At 55.2% G+C, this 22,227-nt stretch overlaps 2 protein-coding genes across 3 annotated transcripts in view; both read right to left on the bottom strand.

Annotated features, from left to right (window-relative positions):
• The window catches only part of ARHGEF17 (Rho guanine nucleotide exchange factor 17), a 58,034-nt gene extending 46,892 nt beyond the window's left edge, over positions 1 to 11,142 (bottom strand). For both annotated transcript variants that reach the window (XM_068554761.1, XM_068554760.1), the window contains exon 1: positions 7,524 to 11,142. In XM_068554761.1, the coding sequence (XP_068410862.1) occupies positions 7,524 to 10,718 (3,195 nt within the window). In that variant the 5' untranslated portion in view covers positions 10,719 to 11,142. The remainder of the gene's footprint in view (positions 1 to 7,523) is intronic.
• Positions 11,143 to 18,388: 7,246 nt separating this feature from the next.
• P2RY6 (pyrimidinergic receptor P2Y6) lies at positions 18,389 to 19,723 on the bottom strand. The gene has a single exon (XM_068555519.1). It carries the CDS (start codon positions 19,721 to 19,723, stop codon positions 18,737 to 18,739), a length of 987 nt encoding a protein of 328 aa, XP_068411620.1. The 3' UTR covers positions 18,389 to 18,736.
• Positions 19,724 to 22,227: the final 2,504 nt, after the last annotated feature.

Below are 22,227 nucleotides of genomic sequence, written 5' to 3' on the forward strand. Positions count from 1 at the left end.
GCAGGGCTCGGCCACCCTCTGGACCCCACCCACATCAGAGGGCTAAGACCCTTGCTGAGAACTCCGGACAAGCAGGGATGATGTCCAAGCTTTCCCTGTGTGTCCCTATTGCCCATTAAGGGGCTCAACAATTGCTGAATGAATGAAAAAATGACAAATGATCAGGGAAAGAAATGAATGCAGGATAAAAGCAGTGGGCCTGTGTCCACCAGCTCTACCCTGTGCCAGCATCTACCGTGGGCTCTGGCTTCCAGGAGCCAACAGCCTGACCCCTCTGCTCACCTGTCACAGGCAGAATAATGGCCCCCAAAGACTTCCACATCCTAATAAACCTGTGAATATGTTATCCTACATGGCAAAAAGGACTTTGCAGATGTGAGTAAAGATTTTGAGATGGGAAGATTATCCTGGATGATTCAAGTGGGCCTAGAGTAATCACAAGGGTCCTTATAAAAGGGAGGCAGGAGGTTTGGTTTAGAGTGAGAGAGAGATCTGAAGATGTATACTGCCGGCTTTGAGAATGGAGGAAGGGGCCAGGGGCCAAGAAGAACCAGCAGCCACCAGACCTGGAAAAGGCAAGGAAACAGGTTTTTCCCTAAAACCTCCAGAAGGAATGCAGCCCTGCTAACATCTTAATTTTATCCCAGTGAAACCCATTTTTTCTGACCTCCAGCACTGTAAGATAACATTTGTATTAGGTCACTAAGCATTAGTAATTTGCTACAGCAGCAACAGGAAACTAATACACCACCTATCTGCCAGCCTAGACGCTGGTATTAGCTCGTGTGCCTCCCACCTCAGGTACCTCTGGAGACTCCCCTCTCCCTCTCTCCCTGCCCAGGGAGTGTCTCAGAGCCCCGTGACTTCTCCAAGCCCCAGAGGAAGTGTTAACATCCCAGCAGCGGCAGCATCAACACTTCTGTGCACAGGTTCCAGAGTGAGCCCCACAGCTCACAAGTGTGGGGAGAGGCCCCCCTCTATGTGTGTGGAGGGGTGCAGAGCAGCAGCTGGTTGTAGGGAAAAGGGCCCTGGGGGCCAGGCCTGGGTGAGTCCCAGCCCCACTCTGAGCCTCAGTCTCCTCAGCGGCCTAAGGGGGCTGTGAGCCCCCCACCGGCACTTCAGTCTACAAGTTGGGATCCTACTAAGGACAGCTGTTGCCTCTGCCAGCAGGAGAGGAGGTTTTTCCTGGTGCCCAAGAACATGGAGGAATCCATGGCTCTGAGAGGGGAAGGGTCTTACTTAAGGCCACACAGCAGGAAAATGGAGAGGCTAAGGCTGGAACCCACGTCTCCTGACCCCTAGTGCAGACCTCCATGTGTCATACCAAGTCATCCCTTGTGAGCCCCATAGCTACTGGAGGGGGGCTCAGATATCCTGGCTGGGGCCCTAGGCCCCTGCATGTCATGGGCTGGGGCTCACTCACAGCTCAGAGCGTGGCAGCCTGGCAGTCTTCCTCTGCCTCTGTCCACCCCTGGAATGCCTCAGAGGCCTGGGGGTGGGTAATGGCGGGGGGGTTGCATGAAGGATCAACTCCCATGGGGGGGGCATGTCTCTAATAAGCTCCTGCTTCCCAAGGGACCCAGGGCCCCCATTTCAGGGCCTGCCAGCAAGGCGCCAGGCTGCCTGGGCACATTTCCCAATAAGTACGCCAGAGCTGTGAGCCTTTCTGGGAAACATAGGCTCCCCCTTCCCCCACCCTATTACCAGCATCCCTGCCAACTCTGCTCAGTGGGAACTCTGCGGGGCCAATGTATGGCCTAGGAGTTAGGACACCTTGGGCCAAATTCCATACTTGAGACATAGGGCCTTGGGCAAGCCTCTGTCCCCTCTGGGCCTGCTTCATCCGTATACTGGGATGCCCACCTAGCTAGAGGACCAGATGGGAGGGACAGGGCTGCCTTTGGGTGGTGTGAGCTCCCTGTCTCAGGTAACATGCAAGCTGGAGCTGACAGGTGTCACAGTGGCTGTGGAGGAGACACCAGTGGGATAAGGCACTGTCACTTGCCTCACTGGGGCCCTGGGAACCTCCATCCTCCTAGCCTTTGAGTCACACCAACAGAGGTCTGCAGGGGGCAGCTAGTGCAGCGTACAGCTCCAGTCTACCCTGGGGGTTTTGTCAATCTCCCCTCCTCACTCTGAGTGACCCATCACACACTGCCCAGGCATAGGAGCTGTAGGAGCTCTTTGTTCAACCTTGAATGCTGGAGTCCAGGCCCTCACAAAGCCCTCTGGGCTGCAGCAGAAACCCACCACCCTACTGCCTCTGCCCCAGCCCAAGCCACCATCATCTCTTGTCCAGATTATTCCAGTGGCCTCCTGATCAGCCTCCCTGATCCACCCACCACGGCCTCTGCAATCTACCCCCACAGAGTAGCCAGAGCAGACTTGTGAAAGCCTAAGTCAGATTAGGTCACTGCTCTACTCAGAACCTTCCAACAGTGCCTGCCCCATCTCACCTCAAGTAAACACGGAAGACCCCCTATTGGTCTATGAAATCTACCTCATCTGGCCCCAACCCATTTCCACCCTCCCTTAATTCTGACCTCATCTCCTACTTAACTCCATCCACACAGTCCTCTTGACTTCTACCTCAAGGCCTTTGTACTTGCTGTTCCTCTCTTCACCTCACAGATAGCCACCTGTCTTGCTCCCTCCAGGCCTCTGGTCCAATCTCACCTCCTCAGAGAGACTTTCTCAGATCTCTTAATCTAATAGAGTACCCCCTCCCTGTCATTCTCTACTCCCTTATCCTGGTTTCTTTTGCTCCCCAGCCCCCATCTCTCCCTGTAGCACAATGTATCCATTTACAGGCAGGTCTCCTCACTAGTCTGGAAGCTCCATGAGGTCAGGCCTTTTGTTTTGCTTGCTGTTGTATCCCAGGGCCTCAGAGAGTGCCTGAGTGTCTAGGGGTTCAGTAAGTATTTGCTAAATGGATGAATGCATTGCCTTATCAAGGCCCACCCAAGTCTCTGAAACAAACTCCTAGGGCACACAACTTAACGTATTATTTCCCACCTACCAGCCTCTGCCCATGCTGTGCCCTCCCCCTAGAACCCCTCCCTCTCTTCTCTGTATATTCAAATTCTCCCAGTTTTCAAAGCCAAGCTCCAGACAGAGGCTCCTTCAGGAAGCCTCTCCTGCCAGCCCCCAGGCCACTCCCTCAACATCCTACAGCCCCTTCCAGGCTGCTACTAGATCCTGAATTCTCTGAGTGTTTCGGCTCCCCAGGCAGCCTGGGGATGCCTCCACCCCACTGCGGGGCAGCATGTGTAGCCTGAAAGATCACAGATGGGTGGGAAGGAAGCAGGAGGGGCAAGTTCCTACACTAGGAGCCCCCTGGGGACAGGATTAGCAGCAGCCTCCCAGCCTCCCAAACCCAGCTGGTCCTGGAAATGTGGGGCTGGAAAATGTCAGACTCAACTCTGGTCCATCCCCCAACTCTTCCCTGTGGTGAAGGGAGGACGACCCATTCCTGGGCCACACTCCCCCAGTAGCCCAGGGCGCTTAGGAAGGAGAGGGTGGGGGCAGGGAATAAACAGAGGAAAGGGACAGCCCTGTGCCTGTCCTCCCCCTCCCGCCCTCCTCCTGCTGGGTGACAAGACATTTAATTATAGATATTTGGTACCACTCAGAATTCTAAATGTCCTAATCGCCTCCTCTCCCAGAACCAGTTTCCATGGAAAAATCATAGCAAAGAGCCAAAGAGGGAAAGGAGAGAATCCCCACCCCTGTGGGTTCCCTGCCAAGGAGACAGAGTGAAGAAAGGTGACAAAGAGAGATGCAGCCTGGCGTTCCTCTGCAAGGCAAGGAGCTGGCTGGGCAAGCTGCGGATGGGAGCCATGTCTGCTGGGGGCAGGGGGCGGGGGCAAGGTCAGGGTGGTGCATGGACCTGGCTGTGCCCTGCCATACTATGGGACCTTAAAGTCGGCATTCTCCTTTCTGAGTCTTGAAGTTCTTCCCACCGCAAACATGGGCTCCAGTGAATTAAATAACTACCATGAAAGTGTTCAGACAGGGGTGTGCAGGTGATGCCCCCAATGCCCCCTGACCCTGCCCCATTACTCAGATGGTAGGCCAATTCCACCAAGAAACAGGGACCCTTCGGGCCTCTTCGCCTCTAGGACAATGACATTCTAGGATTCAGTCTGCAATTCTGACTGAATCTGAGAATCTGAGTCTGCAGTTCTAAGAATTCAGCCTTGTGAGATTCCCACAGCTTTCATTTTTGAAGAATGAAACATTCAGAGTGTCTGGCATATAGTAAGCACTTAATAAATGTTAGCCACTCTTACTGCTATTTCAATATGCTAAAGTTCTCTGAGTCCATCCATCTGATTCTGAGACATAAGTCACTTCCTATTTCTGGACTAGAGTTGTCACTTCTGTCAAACAGGTATCAGGTACCTGAGGGCAGAAGGTTAGATCATGAGACTGTACTTTAGGGCAGGATGGGAAGCCTTGGGATGAAGAGTCGCTGATCATCCAGGCGACTGTGGGCCTAAGTGGAAATGACAAGGGCTGTGGGAGGGAGCAGGGCAGGGAGGCTCCACAACTGGGCCTCCTCGCCCTAGCACATCCGTTCACGGAAAGCGACCCTGAGTTATCCCTCACTCCCTGGGCTCCTAGGTTCTTACAGCTGATGCATAGAGCTGCCTTTCTCTCCCTTCCAGCCACACCCCGACTCCTCCTGTTTCCCTTGACCACCCTGCAGGCTGAGTCTCTCCTACAGAGCTTCAATGACCAGGCAAAGACCACCCACTGTACAGATGGGAAAACCGAGGCCCAAGATGACTCTGTCCAGGTCTCAGAGCAAGTCAGAGGCTAAGCCAGGTCTGGAACCAGGCTTCCTGCTCCCAACAGAGAGGCAGCACCACACAGAGGGCAAATACAGATTTTGGGGTGGGACAGACCTGACTTTGAGGGACTTCCTGCAGCCCAGGGGTGGGTCAGGGACCCCTCTGTCCCCGGGGCCTCTCCTGCCAGCCCCCTGGCTGGGCTCACACTGGTTTCTGCCTCATCAGCAAAGCGTGACAGACTCTTCCCTTCTTATTCTGGAGCCCACACCACACCATCTCCACCCACAGGCCAGGGAGCGTGACTGGAGCCCTGGGCCCGAAACAAGGGAACATTGTCTCCTCCGTGAAGGCCAGAAGGAGGGCTGGACAGCTGTTCCCCATCCTCCTGGAGCCAGAAAGAAAGGGACAGCAGGAGGGATTCAGGCTAGCAGAAGGAAGAACTTCCAGGCTTTATGAGTGGGTGGGGAATTAGGGGATGGTGAATCTCTTCTGAGCTGACTGAAGTCCACCAGGTTATACTGAGGCCCAGAATGCCCAGCCCTGTGCTCAGAAATCAGTAGGGGGCAGGGAGGAGGGGCCAAGGCTGCTCACTGAGAAGCAGCTGAGGCAGTGGACCTTGTTTTTTTCCCCTCTCCTGTCCCCAGGGAGGGCATGATCACACCATCCACTCACAGTACACAAGCCTGCCAGGCAGAGACCATTAACCCCATTTTACAGAAGGGGAAGGTGAGGCATAAAGCAGGGATGTGACTGATCCTAGGCCACACAAGGATCTGGAGCCAGGGCTCAAACCCTGCTCTTTCAATGACAGACTCACCAGTTCTCTCCCCTAAGGAGTAAGAGGGGATAGCGAGCTGGGCCTGGAGAGATAGGAGGACTGGAGTGAGCAAAGGCTTGGAGGCTGGAGAGAGCCTCCACTGAGGGCAGGGAGAAACCTGTGTTATGGGCAGATATGTCCCACCTCACACTCCCTAGGGGCAGCTGGGGTGGGGGGCTGAGATCCCTGTCCCACGTGATCCCTGAGTATCACGTGGGACAGGGAGACGATGTGATGAGAGTAGACCAGGAGCCAATTCTGCAAAACCTCCCACCTCCTCTCTGGGTCTCAATGCCTCTTCTTAGTAAGGAACAGTCCCCCTCCCCCCAGTCTCCCCGAGTCCCTTGGTTCACCCCTGCTCTCTCCCAGAGGAGATAATTATATGGGAAAAGCACCTGGGGATGGGGCCCCTGGCAGGAGCTGCCCCTGCTGTCACCCTCCCCCACCCCCATGTTCCAAAGACAACTGGCACTGGAGTTAGGGGCACCTGAGCTGCCCTACCAGGCTCTCAGAAAGAAGGACAGGTCCAAAATGTCCCCTCTCCCCACTCCCTGCCTACTGACTCTGCAGCCTCTGTGAGAGACACCAGAGCCAGGACAGGGGAACTAGAGACAGCAGAGAGAAACAAAGAGAGAGAGAGTTTAGAGGGGCCATGAGAGCACTGAGAACCGGCAGTAACCAAAGTAGTCCAGGGTTTAGGGTTTCCAGGCTCCTCACTCTGGCAGGGAACACAGTGGGAGCACAGGCCATGGCTGAAATAACCCCAGGCCATCTCCACTCTAAGCCCAAAACCCAGAGCCTCAAATCTAGCTTCCAGCTGGGATGCCACGGCACCACACTGCCTAGAAGCCGTCTGAACCCACAGCCCAAACTCCAGGGACAGCTGAAGCCAGAAAGAAGAAGTGGAGGCCTCAGGGAGAGTGAGTCCCCCGGGGCCTGGGGTCTGACAGGGGAAGGAGGAAGCATCTCAGAGTCACCAGGAAGGGGGTGGGGTGGGGAGAAGATGCAAGCCGGCAGGATGGGGGACCAGCGCCCCCATCCTGACCCAGAAAGGCAGCCCTGCCTGTGGGGGCCAGAACCACTCCCAGCCTCTCTCAAGGCCCCTCTCTGCTGAACTTCAGCAGCTGCTCGCTGACCCTGCCCTCCCTTAGAGGTACCCGTTCTAACTGGAGGAGGCTTTAGCAGACTTCAGGCCCAAAGAGTGTCCCAATTCCAACCCATGGACTCCCCACAAATCTGTGCAGCACAGCTGGAAGGAGATATAGGCACCACCTTGTCCACAACCCTCCTGATTTTACAGATGGGGAGGTTGAGTCACATAGAAAAGCCAGGGCTGCCAATGTACTTTATGGAGCCCTCTCCACTACTCCATAAGGTAATGCCTTGTACCTCTCCAATTCTCCCAGGCCCAGGTTCAGACCCAGATTTTGATCTGACACAGGAAAGCCACGTGAGTAAATGGCAAACCCATGTCAACTGTGGGCCCCTGAGCCCAAACATCCTACAAGGGGTTTGGCCAATAAGGCAGCAAGGCTCTTGAGAAAGTTCCATCACCCTCACATCTCCTTATGTATTGATAACAAAGAACCAGATAGGAATCTTTAAAACCAGTCCCTGAAAAACATCTAAAGGACCTGATTAGAACCCTTTGTAATTATCACCCAGAATACCTTAGCGCAGATAAGAACCTCTGACATTAGTACCAGCACAAGCCTGAAGCCTCTGGGGCCTGAGAAGACAGGAGCCTTGTGTCATTTACACTCTTAAAACTGCCTGGGCACTTCCAGAACCAGAGAATCTCCCTCAGACCTGGGCACCTGCCCAATGAGCACACTCAAGAGACTCCTGCATAAGTCACTGTCCCTGGCGCTCCTTCAGCCCCACCCCAAAGGCCCCCCACAAAGACTCACCACTTGTGGCTTGCTGCAGCACTTGCTGGCTGGAGCAGGCTCATCTGGAGCCCGGACTGCCTCAGGGGGCTTGGCCTCGGCAGAGGGCGGTGCAATCGGAGTCAAGCAGGGCATATCCACTGGCACTGGGGCAGGGACCTCACTGGAGTGGAGGGTCAGCATGTACTGCTTAGTGACGTCCTCAAGAGATGGTGCCTGCAACGTGGGGTGGGCTTGGGCAGGGAAGCCCATGGGCTCTGGTACAGCCACAGGGGGGCCGACAGAAGTCGGTGGCTCAGGCACCACGATAGGCGTGAAGGTGGACGGCACACTGGCATGACGAACGTGTTTGGAGGAGGGTCGGGCCCGAGACAGGCTGCCAGCCTGGTCCTGATTGCCCTCCTCTCTCGGTAGCTCCTGATGACTGCTCCGAGCTGGGCGCTTCTTGGAACCACGGCGGATGAGCCGTGGGGACAGAACGTCAGCCAGTTTTGGGTCAAGGTGGAAGTCACGGTGGGCAGTGGAGGAAGCAGGCGGGGCCTCAGGTAGGGCCCTCTCAGACTGTGCCCGGCCCCTGGCAGGACTGGGCTCTTCTGGTTCTGCCCGCCGCTCTGTGAGGATGGGCTCACTGCTGGACGGAGGCAGCATGGGCTCGACCTCTCTGATGGGCTCCCCTCCAGGGCCCTCGAATCCAGGCCCAGCCAGCTCCCCACGGCGGCTGGGGTCACTCAGAGATTTCTTCTTGGGGGCTTTGCCAGCAACCCTGTCATCCACCACACACCCTAAGGCACCAGGCCCCTGAACAATGCTCTGAATGACCTCTTGGTATCCCTTGCTCTCTTCACTGCCCACAGACCAGTCACTGTGGCCGCTGGTCAAGCCCTCGTCCACAGCTGGGGCTGCTGGAAGCCCTGTCTTGGGGCTCAGCGAGCCCAGGAGGTTGCTATCCACGGAGAACCCAGAGGGCTCCTCAGAGGTGGCAGCCCGGTGGCGCTGTGGAATTGGGTCACTCAGAGATCGGTAGGCCTCACCGGCCTCCCCATTGCTCAGTTCAGTCCCACCAGGGCCTGAAGGTGGGACTTTGCGTCTCCGGCGGAGGGCACCTGGTGTGGGAGGGGTATCAGAGGACACCAGGGCCCACCCTCCCAGACTGTCTTCAGCCCCAGGGCCATGGTGGTTGGTCTGGGCTGAGGATGAGGAAAGGGGTCGCCACACCCCTGCGGTACCCAGGCTGCAAAATGCTGAAACAGGAGGCTCAGGGTCTGCCCCAATACCCTCATCTGTCAGACTAGACTCAGGGCCGGAGAGCTCTTCCTGGGACCGCTGCCCTCGGATTACGTCTCCTGCCCAGTCAGGACTTCCAGGGAGGACATCACTTCCATCATCCTGCTGGACACCCATGCGCTGGATCTTCTCAAAAACCTGACGGGCCTCTTGAACATACTGATCTTGGACGACGAGGGGCAGTGGATCCTCCTCAGCACCTGGGCCTGCCAGCAGGAGTTCAGATGAGCTGGGCTTCAGGGCACTGGTGCGGAGTAGGCAGCGGGCCATGGGCTTCTCAGAGCAAGTAAATGACTTTGCCCTTCGAAGGGTGGCCGTCAAGTCCTTCAGTGTGGGGCGAGCGCCAGGTGATGCTGGGGCTGGGGAGGGCACGGGCTCAAGTTGCCCCACAGAGCCCCCTGCTGATGGTGAATCTCTGCCATCTAAGGGGCTGCTCCCAAGGTCCTCATGTCGCCCACCAGGCTTTCGGACCCTCAGCTCTGAAAGGTCTGAACGCAGGAAACTGAGTAGTGTCAGGGTCTCTGAGGCAATATCTGGATTCGACAGGGACTTCCGTTGCCGGCTCTTGTCCAGCTCCAATCCTCCGTCCCTCAACGCTCTCGTGGTGCCCACAGGTCCCTTGGCGCGGGTTCGAGCCTGGGGCCTTAGAAGCCCTTCCCCAGCTCCAAAGCTAGGGGAGCGATACACGCCCCAGCTCCCAGAGCCCCGGCTAGCCCACAGGTCCTCATCTTTGAGAGTCTCTGTGCTGGAATAATGGCTGCTACCACGGGAGCCTGCTGGGCTGGCCAGATACGTGGGAAAGCTCACCTTGGCCACGCGGAAAGTTCCCCCCCCAGTGTCTGACAAGGGCCGAAGTCCTTCTTGGGGACCTGGTACACAAGGAGAAGAGCCAGTACCCCACTCCTGGGGTCCTTCCTCGCTAGGGGCTCTTGGAGATGTTGGGGGATCGGGGCTCCTGGCTCCCCTTGCTGAGTCCATGCTGCCCAGATTTAACCCATAACTGTCCGGCCTACAGTCCTTATCCAGGAGGGAGCTTCTAGGCCTGGGCCCCGGCTTCCCTCCCCAGCAGTGGCCGCCCTCACCGTCTTGGTCCTCGTCACTACCTGAGGAGTGGCCGCCGTGGTAGGCCGGACTCTGCGCCCCGGGCTGCGGCGGCGGCGGGCCCTCCTCTTCCTCCTCGCTGGAGCTGGCAGTCCGACTGCTGCTGACAGGATAGGAGGAAACGATGGAGGAGGAGGAGGAGCGGGAGGCCCGGGCCCAGGCCTGCGGTTGGGAGAAGCTATGCCAAGAATGTAAACCATCCGCCGGACGCTGCGCTCGCTCCTGTTGCTGCTGCCGCCGCCTGCTCCCCTCGGTCCCTAGGCCCGGCAGCGGCCGCGCCGAACGCAGGCCCGCCAGGGGGAAGCATGTCCGAGGAGGTGGCGTCGGTGGCTGCCGGGGTTCCCGGGTCGTGGGCTCCCACGCGGCACCGTCGGGGCTGGGCGTCCCCGAAGCCTCAGAGTCGGCACTGGGCCGCCTGGATCCAGGGCCACCGAAGAGCTTGCGCATCTCGGTGACGCTGGGCCAGGCCCCGCGCGCGGCTCCCTCCGCCGCTTCTTCCGCGGCCCCGGGGGAAACGCCCCCGTCTCGGGCCCCAGTGGCGTTGTCGTCCAGATGCTGCGCGTCGAAGCGCCTGGAGAGCTGGCGCACCGACGGCGAGAGGCTACGGAGCGGGCGCGGCTGCGCGGGGGCGGCCGGGGGCCCAGACGCCAGCTTGGACACGCGCCGGGAGGGCTGGCCCGGGACGTCCGAGGCCGGCCGGCACGAGGCGCGGCGCCGCAGCCCGGAGGTGTCCGTTGCCTCCTCCCTCGGCCCTGGCCCGCCGCTCCAGCGCTCTAGCAGCTTGAACGAGACGCTGCGATAAAGCTGGGGCCGGGGCGCCCCGTCCGCCATGGTGGCGGCACTCACTCTGGGGGGGCTGGCCTCGGGGAGCCGCGGCCAACCCCCCCTGCGCCCCCGCCCCAAAGGAGCGCAGCGGCCGGGGTCCGAAGGCCTGGGTCCCGCAGCCGCAGTGCGAGGCGGTTAGCGGGGAAAGGGTGCAGGGACCGGAGCACAGGTTTATCTGCTGCGGCTCAAGTTTCTGCGCCCGCGGGCCGCATCGGCTCCATCCCGCGCGACCCCTCCCGCCTCAGAGTCGACTCCCGGGCCCAGCCCCCGCCTCTCCCGGTGCGACCCGGAGCATCGCGGCCCGACCCGGTACTGGCTGGATCCCAGCGCTCCGTTCCTCGGCTCTGCGCCCGCCCGCCAGCCGGCCTGCCTGCCTCCCCTCGCGCTCCCGCTCCGGCTCCCGCTTCCTCCCTCTAGGCTGCCTGCTCCTCGCTCCCTTTTGTTGCAAATAAACTTTGTGGCGGAGGAAAGGGGGTGGGGGGCGGGGCCTCGCGCCCAAAAGAGGGGGTGGGCTCCCGGCGCGCTCTAGTCTGGGAATCGGGAGTGAGGGGGTGGGGAGGGAATCGGGAAGGAGCGGAAAGAGAAATAAGACTGCTTGAGCACAGGCTAACTGAAGCGACCCTCCAGATGAGCCCCTCGGGAGCTCAGCGGGCAGAGCTGCCCCCCATCCCCCCAGCACTCGCTGCAACACGCAAACTCTGAGTGTGGTCGGCTCCGCAGGCGTACAGTCGGGTTGGCGCACCCTCTGCATTCGGGCGGAAATGCCTCCTGCCCAAGGGACCCCAACATGGCAACCTCGGACCCAAAAACTGTCGTACACAACACCGACACTCAGGTACACGCAGAAACACTCTCCCAGCCGAGAGACTCGCCTCCAGGGGGAGCGGTGCGCGCCGCAGACCAACCCGGGCGCTTGCAGCTCCCTGTCCCGCCCCTTCACCCCGCCCAGGCCACGCCTCCTACCAGGTCCTTCGCTGCGAATCCCTCTGTAACTGCGACCGGGTCCAGCCCCTGGCGCCCCCAAACGCCCCGCCCCTCCCACCTCTGCCGCCAGTCCAGCTCTGACTGTCCCCCCACCCTCCCCAAGCCGCTCCAGGGCCCCCCCCACCACCCTTTGTGACCACGCCCCCACGTTTCCAGCCGCGCGCCTTGTACCCCGCCCCCTCCTTCTCCAGGTCTCTGGGGTACGCGGCTCTAGCGCCGTCTACCGGCCGGATTCGCCCACCCCCGTGGAGCCTTGGACGACTAAAGCTGCACCCGCCACAGAAAAAAAAAAACAAACCCGGAGAGTTGGGAAGACTTCACTTCCTTTACTTCCTTCTAGTCGTTAACTAGTCCCTTCAGGAGCCGTTTCAAATCTATTCCCTTCGCAAAATGCACTGCCCTTCCTTCGACTTCACACACAAAAGGCGCTTTGACGGGAACGCCCTCGATTTACCACTGCCAAACCTGCACTCCTACCTGACTCCCATCCGCCCTCCTGTCAGGCAAGGTGTGGGTGGCTTCTACCGCTTCACACCACCCTTGGAGGTAGATCTTATTGCCCCTTCTCTGTGGGTCATGAAGAACTTTGACCAGTGTCAAAGTCAGGAAATGGCAGCTCCTGGTATGACTCAAATTCAGATTTCAGGAGCTTTAAACACCATGCTCCTCCAGAGAGCCTGTGCTGGTTCCAGATCCCTGATGATCCCCCAGCAATATCCTCCTCCTCCCTGGGCCTGGGATCAGCCTCCCCAGGAACAGCGGACACTCATGTTACCCTTAGCCCAAGAGGACTGTGGCTGGGCCCCATTAGCTAGGAGGCCCTGGGAGCAGGAGGCCCTGGTCCAGATGAACAGGCAGGGCTGGGTGCAGGGCAGGAAGGTAGACACTCAGGGATTGCCTGACTACCGCATGAGACACGGAGGACTCAGCGAGAACCCTAGGGCCCTGCTTGCTCCTTCCCTTGGGTTGTGGGAAATAACTTTAGGGAGAAAGCTCTTCCTCTTTGAGTTGAGACCAGCCTCCAATAAGTCCCTCAACTCAACCTTATCTCCTCTCTGTCTCAGAGGGGCCAGCTATCGTTCACTCTTCAATGGGAAATTGATAACAAGGAAGAGATCTCTGTCTGGCCTATTGCCTCTCTGCCCTTTCCTTGCTGTGTGACCTTGGGTAAATCCCTGCACTTCCCTGGGCCTCAGCTGCCTCATCTGAAAAGTATGGAGTGGGTTTAAGTTTCCCCAAGGGAAACTCTGACTCTGCCTCTCTCTGACTCTATTTGAAATCAGACTCTTGTCTCTTCTAGGTTGTTTTGGTATGGTGGAGGGGACCCTCATCCTGGAAGTCACTGCTCCCCTCCAATAATAATGATGGCCCCTGCCATCTGAAATTTGTAATTTTCCAAGCTCTGTCACACCTGGTCATTTTCTGTCTTCACGTCACTTCTGGGATAGAGGATAGAGTTTTTTATTCCCAAGTCACAGATGGGGAAGCTGATGGAGAGGAGGACTCAGGTCACAGGCTCCCAGCGCCCTGCAGCTTGGCCTTGAGGTGGGCTAGTTGGGGCCTTTGGACCAGGAATCCCCTTGGTGGGGAGGGAGGGTGTTTAAGGACCTACGCTAGGCCTCCACCCAATGGGAAGCCCACCCAATCGGAGATTGGCTTGGCTGCTTACGGTACTTCATGAGTGCTCCCCCCACCAGCCCCTTCTGATTCAGGATGAGACAAAGGCATCTTCCAGGCACAGAGAGGGCCTGGGTGTTTTTAACCCTCAGAATATTCATCTAGAAGGGGTCTGGAAGCACTGGGTGCCAGGGCGGAGAGCAACACCAAGCCGGGCCCAATGCAGGCACCCTCACAGATGTGACAGGTGACCCTCAGCGAGTTGCTCTTTTCCTTTGGGCCTCAGGCTCCTCACCTATGAAAGGGGAATGAAAACAATAACCCATCTACCCAGTGAGTTGTGGTGACCCAGCAATATCAGGGCTGTAGAATCCCTTGGGGAAATGAAGATAGGAAGATTGTGATGGTCACAGTCAAGGCCAATGATGGGCCTCAGGCACTTAAGAGGGAGAAAGATGAGGAGTGAGAGGACTCCAAGAAGCAATGAGCTCCAGACAGGAGCTGTCTTAGGGGGAGTCTGGGTCCTAACTCCACTCCAAAGTCAAATAGAATTGACCCGAGATTGTCCCCTTTCCTGTATAATCAGGCCTCAAGTGCACAGAATTGGATTATTTGTAACCTTTTGTTCATGACACATTCTCACCAGATAGTTAATTGATTCCCATCAAAAAACAAAACAACTAGGGCCTTTACAATGTTCTGTATCTCATTATATAGTTCTCCCATCACTCATTCTCCTGCTGCTATCCCGCCACCCACGATAACCATCACCTCCTGTGTTCAGCATTCCCTTGCTTTCCTTTTTATATAGTTTTATTGCATCTGTGTATTCCTTCAAAGTATATATTTTCATTTAGTTATTTAAAACTTTATAAAAAGGGCAGCTTGCTGTGTATAATTTTTTTGGGATTTCTTTGCACTTGATATACTGCTAAGATTTATCCACTTTGCATGTCAGTATAGTGCATTCTGGCTGTGTGTTAACATTCCAATGTGTGAATATAGCACAATGTATTCATCCACTTTCTCATGGATGGGCATTTGGGTGGTTCCAGCTGTTCGCGCTTGTGAACAGTGCAGCTCAGCGTTGTGCATGACTTCACGTGCACATGCGCAGAAGTGCTGGAGCAACAGCTATGCTGTTGTTCAACGTTGGAGAGGCATTGTCAAGCTGGGGTCGAATACCTCTTCTATGTTTTTTGATGATGTGTTTCCTTTTCTGTGAAGTGCCTGTCTGTGTCTCCTGCCCATTCTTCCCTTGGATTATAATACTCTTTTGTACTTTATGAAAATTATGCCCTAACTTTTCCATGCTCCATACCTCTGGGGGCATAGGGAGGGCTAGTAGTATTAACGTTATTTTGCAGGTAAGGAAACAGGCTCAGAGAAGTGAAGGGGGCTTGTTCAAAGTCAGAGCCAGAAACAGCCCTTCTGCGCTGAGGCCCAAAGACCTCAGCTAAGAAACCTTCTCTTCACCTCAAGCTGCGTCAAGGCTCCCCTGGTCCTCAGCCTCTATTGGTCCCTGACCATTCCAGGAGATTTTTGTCTCCTTAGTGACACCTTCCTTGTCCCCTGGCCCTCTTTATGTTCTTCTGAGCTCTCCTGCCTGGTTGTAATGATCCAGATATGTATGTGTTTATTTCATTATTGCCATCCTCCATCAGACTAGGAGCTCACTGAGGGCAGGGACCCAATGCTCAGCATGATGCTTAGCATACAGTAGGTGCTCAATAAATGTTGTTTGCTGGATGAACTGTTTCCTTGTCTGCACCCCCAGCCCTTGGATTCTTTCTGAGGGTAGGGCTGGGTCTGAGCTGGAGGGAGGAGCCAGCAGCATCCTTGCTAGGACAGATCCAATGCCCCTGGGCTTTTCCTGCTTGGCATGGAAGTCTCCTGAGACAAACCCTGGTTCCTGACTCTCTGGCTCCCCCGTCTTGGCCTTGCCCCTCTGGCTCCCTGTCCTCAACCTCCAGCAGCCAACACTCACGGGTTTCCTGTCTTGGAAGCGCCTTCCCTGGGCCTGGCCTCCTTTGGAATCTTCCTTTCTCTCTTCTTCCCCACCCAGCATCTCCACTTCCTCCCCTCCAGCTGCTCCTTGACTCACCTGCCTCCACTGCGCCATCATGCCACCATCATTCCGAAACCCCAGGCTTTGACCCTCTACCTCTCTGGCTCCTCCTTCTCCCCAGCACCCTGATGCTAGAGTTCCCAGGACTCTGTCCAGGCCCTCTCTTCTTACTCTCTTCCTCAGGAAGCCCATCCACTCCCTCAGCCTCAGGCCAAAAGTGGGATGACCACTCCCCAGCCTTTGCCACTCTTCTAAGAAGACTTCCTGGTGTCTCCAGACCCTGTTGACTCCTAGCTCCTACTTAGGTGGAGGCCTCAGCCTCCCGCACCAGGCTGGACCTTGTCCCCCTCCCAGTCCAGGACACTGCCTGGCCTCCACCGAGGTCCACCATCTCAGTAGGCATACTGAGTAAAGGGATTAGATTTGGCTGTGGGTAACAAAGGCCTGAAAAACTGGTGGCTTAAAAAAGATAGACATTTATTTCTCTCTCATGCAAAAGTCTGGATTTAGGTGGCCCCAAACTGGAATGGTCAGAAACGCAAGCTGCTTCTCGTGTTCCAAGATGGTGCTCTGGCTGTGACGTCGCAATGTAAGCAACAAGAAGGGAAGGGAGGCCAGACACCACCTGTCTCTTAAAGACATTCCCTCCTCCCACATTAAACTGCCTTAGGGCATTTGGCTTATATCCCGTGGACCAGGAGTAATTTATCTGGCCATACCTAGCTGCAAGAGAGGCTAGGAAATGAAGTTTTCATCCTAGGAGACTGTGCCTAGCTAAAAGAGAATTGACATTGGTTGGCACAACTTCCTAGGGGTCCCCAGTTACTAGGACTGGGTGGGGCATGTGGGCACTTGGAAGTCAGGTGAAGAAAGGAAAGGGGAGGGAAGGGAGGGTGAAGCAGGGGAGGATCTAGTATTTGGGTTAGAGAAAGGCTGTGTGACCTTAGTAAGTCAGTTCCCACATCCGGGTCTCAGCTTCCCCATTATAAGGTATTATAAGGATTAAATGAGAAAATGAGTATACCACACGTTGCATGGTTCCCGGAATCCACAGAGCCCGGCCAATGGCCACTACTGTCCTTGCGGCTCCCCAGTGCTTCCCTGGCCGGCAGCCTTTTCCTCTCTAGCCCTGCTAACTCTCCAGCTTCATATCAGGCCACAGCTCCGCCTAGCCTTCCTCCATGCCTTTGTTTGTGCTGTTCCCTGCACCAGGGAACACCCTTACCCTTTTTCTTTCAGTGTAATTACATCTACCCTTTAAGACCCAGCTGCACCGCTCCTTCCCCCAGGAAGTCTTCCGCAACCCCTTTGGTCCCTCCTGCCCCTCGCCACACTCCACCCCTGTCTGTGTCGTCTCTGTCCCCGCCAGCAAGCAGTCCTTCCCAGAGTAAGCCCCCCACCACCACCACCTGCCCTGCCCTGCCCCTCCATCACCGAGAGTGCTCTGGGTTAAAGTGAGAAGGGAGAAGGGCGGTGGGGAAGAGGAAAAGAACAAAAGGAGGGGGAAGGGAAGGAGGAATTCAAGCCTCCCAAATGGTGCTTGGAATCCCTCCCTGGTCCTGGCATGTAATAAATGATTTTTCCTTCTTATAGGAACAGATGGGGCTCATGGATTATGGCTCTTATTCTCAAAAAAGTGTGCTGAATTTTTTTTTCTTAAAAGACTAGCTGCCTCCTAGCTAAAGGAGAAAGAAAAACCCTTGCAATCTCCCCTGCTTAAAGCTCCTTGTTTAGAAACCTCCTATGCCTATTCCTAGAGACAGACCCTAGAGGAACTTGTGTGAGCAAAAGGCGAAACCATTATAACAGTAACATTCATTGCATGCCTACTATGTTCCAGGCGTTGTTCTAAGTGCTTTGCACATATTAATTAATTTAATCCTCACCACAACTTTACAAAATAGGTACCATTATTACTCCCACTTTACAGTTATGGAAGTTAAGGTATGAAGAAGTTAAATAACTTCCCCAGAGTAACACAGCTAGTAAATGATAGACCCAGGATACACACCCAGGTGATCTGGCTCTGGGGTCTGAAACTTTTATGCTATTCTGCCTTGCAAGGGAAGCTGGGAATGGAATTTACCTGTGGCCCACAATTTCCACTCTTGGAAAAGTAACCAAGGGGTCACAGTTCTTGGCATCCTGCTGGGACAGTCATCTGGGACTCGATGCCGCGCTCAGCCTGGGCCGTTGGCGGAGGCCCTCTGCCTTCTGCTCCCCCATCTCTTACTCCCCCATGACAGGCAGCTGAAGAGCCTGGTCTCAGATGCAAGATGGGTAACACCTGGACTGCTTGGCACAGCATTGCACTATATGGGGACTAAGAACCAGTCTCTGTCTTCTGATGTCCCCACACATCTGTCTCACTGTGACCCAAAGAATCAAATTGCCTTCTGTCCAAATTGTCAGCCTCTCCAGCAAGGACACTTTCAATGGATCCCCAAGATGGGTTGGGGCCTGGTTTTCCCCCTTCCTCCACCAGCTGCAAGCACACCTCAGACATAACTGTGGAGTTTAACTCCTGCAGAGCCCTTCTGTAAAGGTCCCCTTGGCTGAACAGCCTTGGAGATTAGGCAGGGCTAAAAGAAAAATACTGAAGAAGTTGTACAGTCCTTCCCCTCCCTGCCTTGTCCCTCTGCCCTTTCCTCTCCCTGCTCTAACCTTCTAAGGTGGAAGACTCCCTTTGCCATGGCTGGTTCTGCCGGTACTGGGTCTGTGTGACATACTAGCAGCCATGGGCTGGCCAGATTGTTCCACAGGAGGAAAACAGATCTGGGAGGAGGGAATAAGGAATGAAGGAGTAGTGAGCGGGGATGGGGTGGGGTTGTGTGTGGAGATGAGGACAAGGAGCAGAGAGGATGAGGAGCGGCAGCAGAGGAGTACCAAATGAATGAATGGAACATAGCACATCCCCCAGAGATCTCATATTCATCCCTCAAAACCCAGCTCAAATGGCCCTTCCCAGAAGCTCTCACTTCCCCCTCCCACCTTCTCTTACTCCCTTTATTGGTGACTCGAAAGTATGCAGCATACTCCTCAGTTACCGTACATGTCGTACTATATCTTTGTGAGCAGCTTAACTCTCTCCCCAACTCTCCATGGCTTCTTGAGACCTTCTGGAGAACCAGGCCCAGGCTTGTCTCTCTCTGTACCCACAGGGCCTGGTTCAGAAAAAGGGCTTAATAAATAGTTGTTGGTGAAGTTTTGGGGTCTGTGGGGGGTCTCACTCTATGCCCAGCTGAGCTAAGCTCTAATTCTTTGCATGGTTTGGGGCTGGTGGAGCTTCTGGTGTCCCAGCCACAGTGGCAGACACAATGGTTGCCCAGACCCCACGTGTCCTGCCCCAGTGGACTCAGCGACCCTGTCGCTGCCACTTGGCTGTGAGTTTCTGTAGCAGCTCATGTGGCCGCCGGCGGAACTTCTTCTGGGTGAAGTAGAAGAGGATGGGGTCCAGCACACTGTTGGCACTGGCGAAGGGCCGCGTGCCCTTGTAGGCGGCCGCGAAGGCCTCCAGCACAGGGCAGGGGAGGCCGGGCGTAGAGCGCACTGCCAGGTAGGCTGTCTTGGTGATGTGGAAAGGCAGGAAGCTGATGGCAAAGGCAGCTGCCACCACCACAGCCATGCGGGCTGCCTTGCCACGCCGCTCCCGGGCCACAGGCCCTGCTGGGCCGTCCTGGCGGCACAGACGACGGGCCAGGCAGCAGTAGCAGGCCAGCAGGGCAACAAAGGGCAGCAGGAAGCCGATGACTGTGAGGGCCATGCCATAGGGCATGTAGTGGGTGGCCAGGGCAGGTGGGCTCAGGTCATAGCAGACTGTGCGGTTACGCTGGATGCCTGTGGCAGCAAAGAGGGCTGTGGGCAGGCACTGGGTCGTCACGGCCAGCCATACAGCCCCACACACTAGCCAGGCAGCCCGGCGGCCCCCACGCTTGTGCCAGGGGGCCAGAGGGTGGCAGATGCCTAGGTAACGCTGGAAGCTGATGCAGGTAAGAAAGAGGATGCTGCCGTGTAGGTTGGCATAGAAGAGGAAGCGGACCAGGCGGCAGGCGAGGTCTCCGAAGGGCCAGTGGTCACCTTGGGCATAGTTGTAGATGAGCAGGGGCAGGGAGCAGGCATACAGCAGGTCTGCCAGGGCCAAGTTCAGGGTGTACACGGCCGTGCGGGTCAGGGCCCGGCGGGATGTGCAAATCTGGGCAATGACGCAGGCGTTCAGTGGCAGGCCGGCTGCCAGCACCACCGAGTACACAGGTGGCAGCAGTAGCCGCTTGAAGTTCTCTTGGTAGACGCAGGTGGTGGGCGGCAAGCCCAGGGCCTGGCCTGTGTCATTGTCCCATTCCATGGCTGTTCAACTGGACTTCCTACATCCAGAGATGCTGGGGAAGCAACATACAGTCTGTCAGTGGCCACACTCATTGACCACCCAGTAGGCCCCTGTCCCTCTCTGGGCCTTGATCTCCCCACCTGAACCATCTCTGATACTCACCACCCCACGGAAGCCCTCCACAGCCCTCACTTTAAGGAAACCTGGAATACAATAAAGCTCAAGCTTGGGAGAAATCCAATTCACTTTCTTGCTGTAATATTCATTTCCTACCAACCTTCTTGGTGAATTTCTATTCATCCTTCAAAACCCTAGTCAAATGTCTCCTCTGTAAGTGAAGATTGACAGACTTTGGTTTGAATCCCAACTCTGCTACTTACTAGCTATGTGAACTTGGGCAAGTGATATGATGTACCTTATCTGAGTCTCAGTTTTCCCATCTGAAAAATGGGGGAATGATGTACCCACCTGTCAGGATGTCATGAGGTTAGAGGCACTAAATCATGCTATGCAGGGCTTCCCTGGGCTCCCTGGAGTTTGGAGATTGTGGTCATGGTGGGCCTGCTTGTCTATCTCTTCCCCACAGACTGCGAAGCTCCTGAGGAGAAGTGCCAGGTCTGGTGCCTCTCTGTGTCTGAGAGCCCAAACTGGGGCCCAGGGCAGGGAAGGCCCTGGTAATTAATTAATCAGCATGAGCAGAATGTCCACACTTCTGAGCTAAGGACAGTGCCCACCTCCTCAGCCTGGACTCCACCTTCCAAAGCCATGGTCATTCTTTTGGCTGCAGTCTTCCTATCTGTAAAATGGGGGAAGGAGGTGATTTAGGAGTTCCCTAAATCCTCCCACGGGACTTTTGGCTACAAAGGCGTGTCTGGCTGAGCCACTAGGGCCACAGCGCCTCCTGGTGGCAAGAGTGAAAACCGCTTCCTCCGAAGGCAAATGGCTGAGGGACCAACCAACTCCACAGCTACTTTACAGAGAGGGAAATCCAGGCACAGTGAGGGGCACTGACCGCTCAATCTTAGTGAGTTAGAAGCAGAGCCAGAACCAGAACCCAACTGACTAAGAGGAGGCAACTTAGTGTGACCCATGGACATGAAGTATAGAGGTTATAAATCTAGCTTCAGAGCTAGGCAGGCCAGGTTCAAATGCTGGCTCCCCTACTTCTATGCTATCCTACAAAGGGGAGGTTGCTTGCCTTTTCTGGGCCTGTGTCCTTATCAGTAAAACTGTCATAGACCTGATATTCAGTGGGTGCTTAATAAATGTCATGCCATGCCATTGTATCCTACACCTTATCTGTCCACTCATCCCTCCAAGCTAGGTTTTGGGGGAGCCAGCAGCACAAATGCCTCAAGAGTTTCCCTGGTGGGATCAGTCTGACTTATTGATACTCACCTCCCAACTGGCATTTCCATATTTACTGGTGTCCAGAGAGAATTCACAACTTAAATCCAATGGTCCTGTAAGGGAAAGCCTTTGGGATAGTGAGTCAAATCACCCCCTCTCCCTATTTTACAGATGGGAAAAACTGAGGCCCAGAAAAAACCATGAAGTCCTGCAAATGCACTCAGAAGGTGACAGAGGGTTGAAGCTGAGTATAAGGGCTCTGGTCCAGATGCCCATGTTCAAATCCCAGCTCTGCCACATGTAAGCTGTGCGGCCTTAGGCCCATTACTGAACCCCCGTGCTCGGCTTCCACATCTATAAAATGGGATAATATAGTACCTGCCTTATAGGGTTGTTGTGAGGATCAGTGCCTAGCACAGGGCAAGGTGAGCTATTTGTTTTTTCTTTTTTTTAATTGGAGTATAGTTGATTTACAATGTTGTGCTAGTTTCAGGGGTACAGCAAAGCGAATCAGTTGTACATATACATATATCCACTCTTTTTTTAGATTCTATTCCCATATAGGCCATTATAGAGTATTGAGTAGAGTTCCCTGTGCTATACAGTAGGTTCTTATTATCTATTTTACATATAGTAGTGTGTATATGTCAATCCCAATCTCCCAATTTATTCCTCCCCCACCCCTTACCCCCTGGTACAAGGTGAGCTATTCTTAATGTGAATATACCTGCTAAATAAAGTTATGAGATTTTTAAAAGTTAATTAGAGCAAAACATAACTCCTCAAACTAATTTCTCCCAACTTAAAATTTGATTTTGATGAAAATATTTTACCCAGATTCGGGGCAACTGCAAAATGATGATGTTTGGATTCTCTAGTCTGTATCCCACATGCTACATCACCTTTAATTATCAAAGATTCTTCCTGGGGCTACAGTCCATGTGCTAGGAGTGCTGGGCACCCAGCTAAGCAGTTAAGCATGAGGTAGAGGCCAGAGGAGGAAGCATGGCAGTCCCCCCATTGTCACCAAGAAGCCAAGATTAGTACAGGCAAGAGAAAGTTCATTCATTCATCTCTTCGTTTGTTTGTTCCAGCCATTCTTTCATTCATGCATTCATTCTTTGTTTTCACATGCCAGACATTTAATGGGTACTCACTGCTTGCTCATTGCA

The sequence above is a fragment of the Eschrichtius robustus genome, chromosome 11 (genome assembly GCF_028021215.1).
Source record: "Eschrichtius robustus isolate mEscRob2 chromosome 11, mEscRob2.pri, whole genome shotgun sequence".
Lineage (NCBI taxonomy): Eukaryota > Metazoa > Chordata > Mammalia > Artiodactyla > Eschrichtiidae > Eschrichtius > Eschrichtius robustus.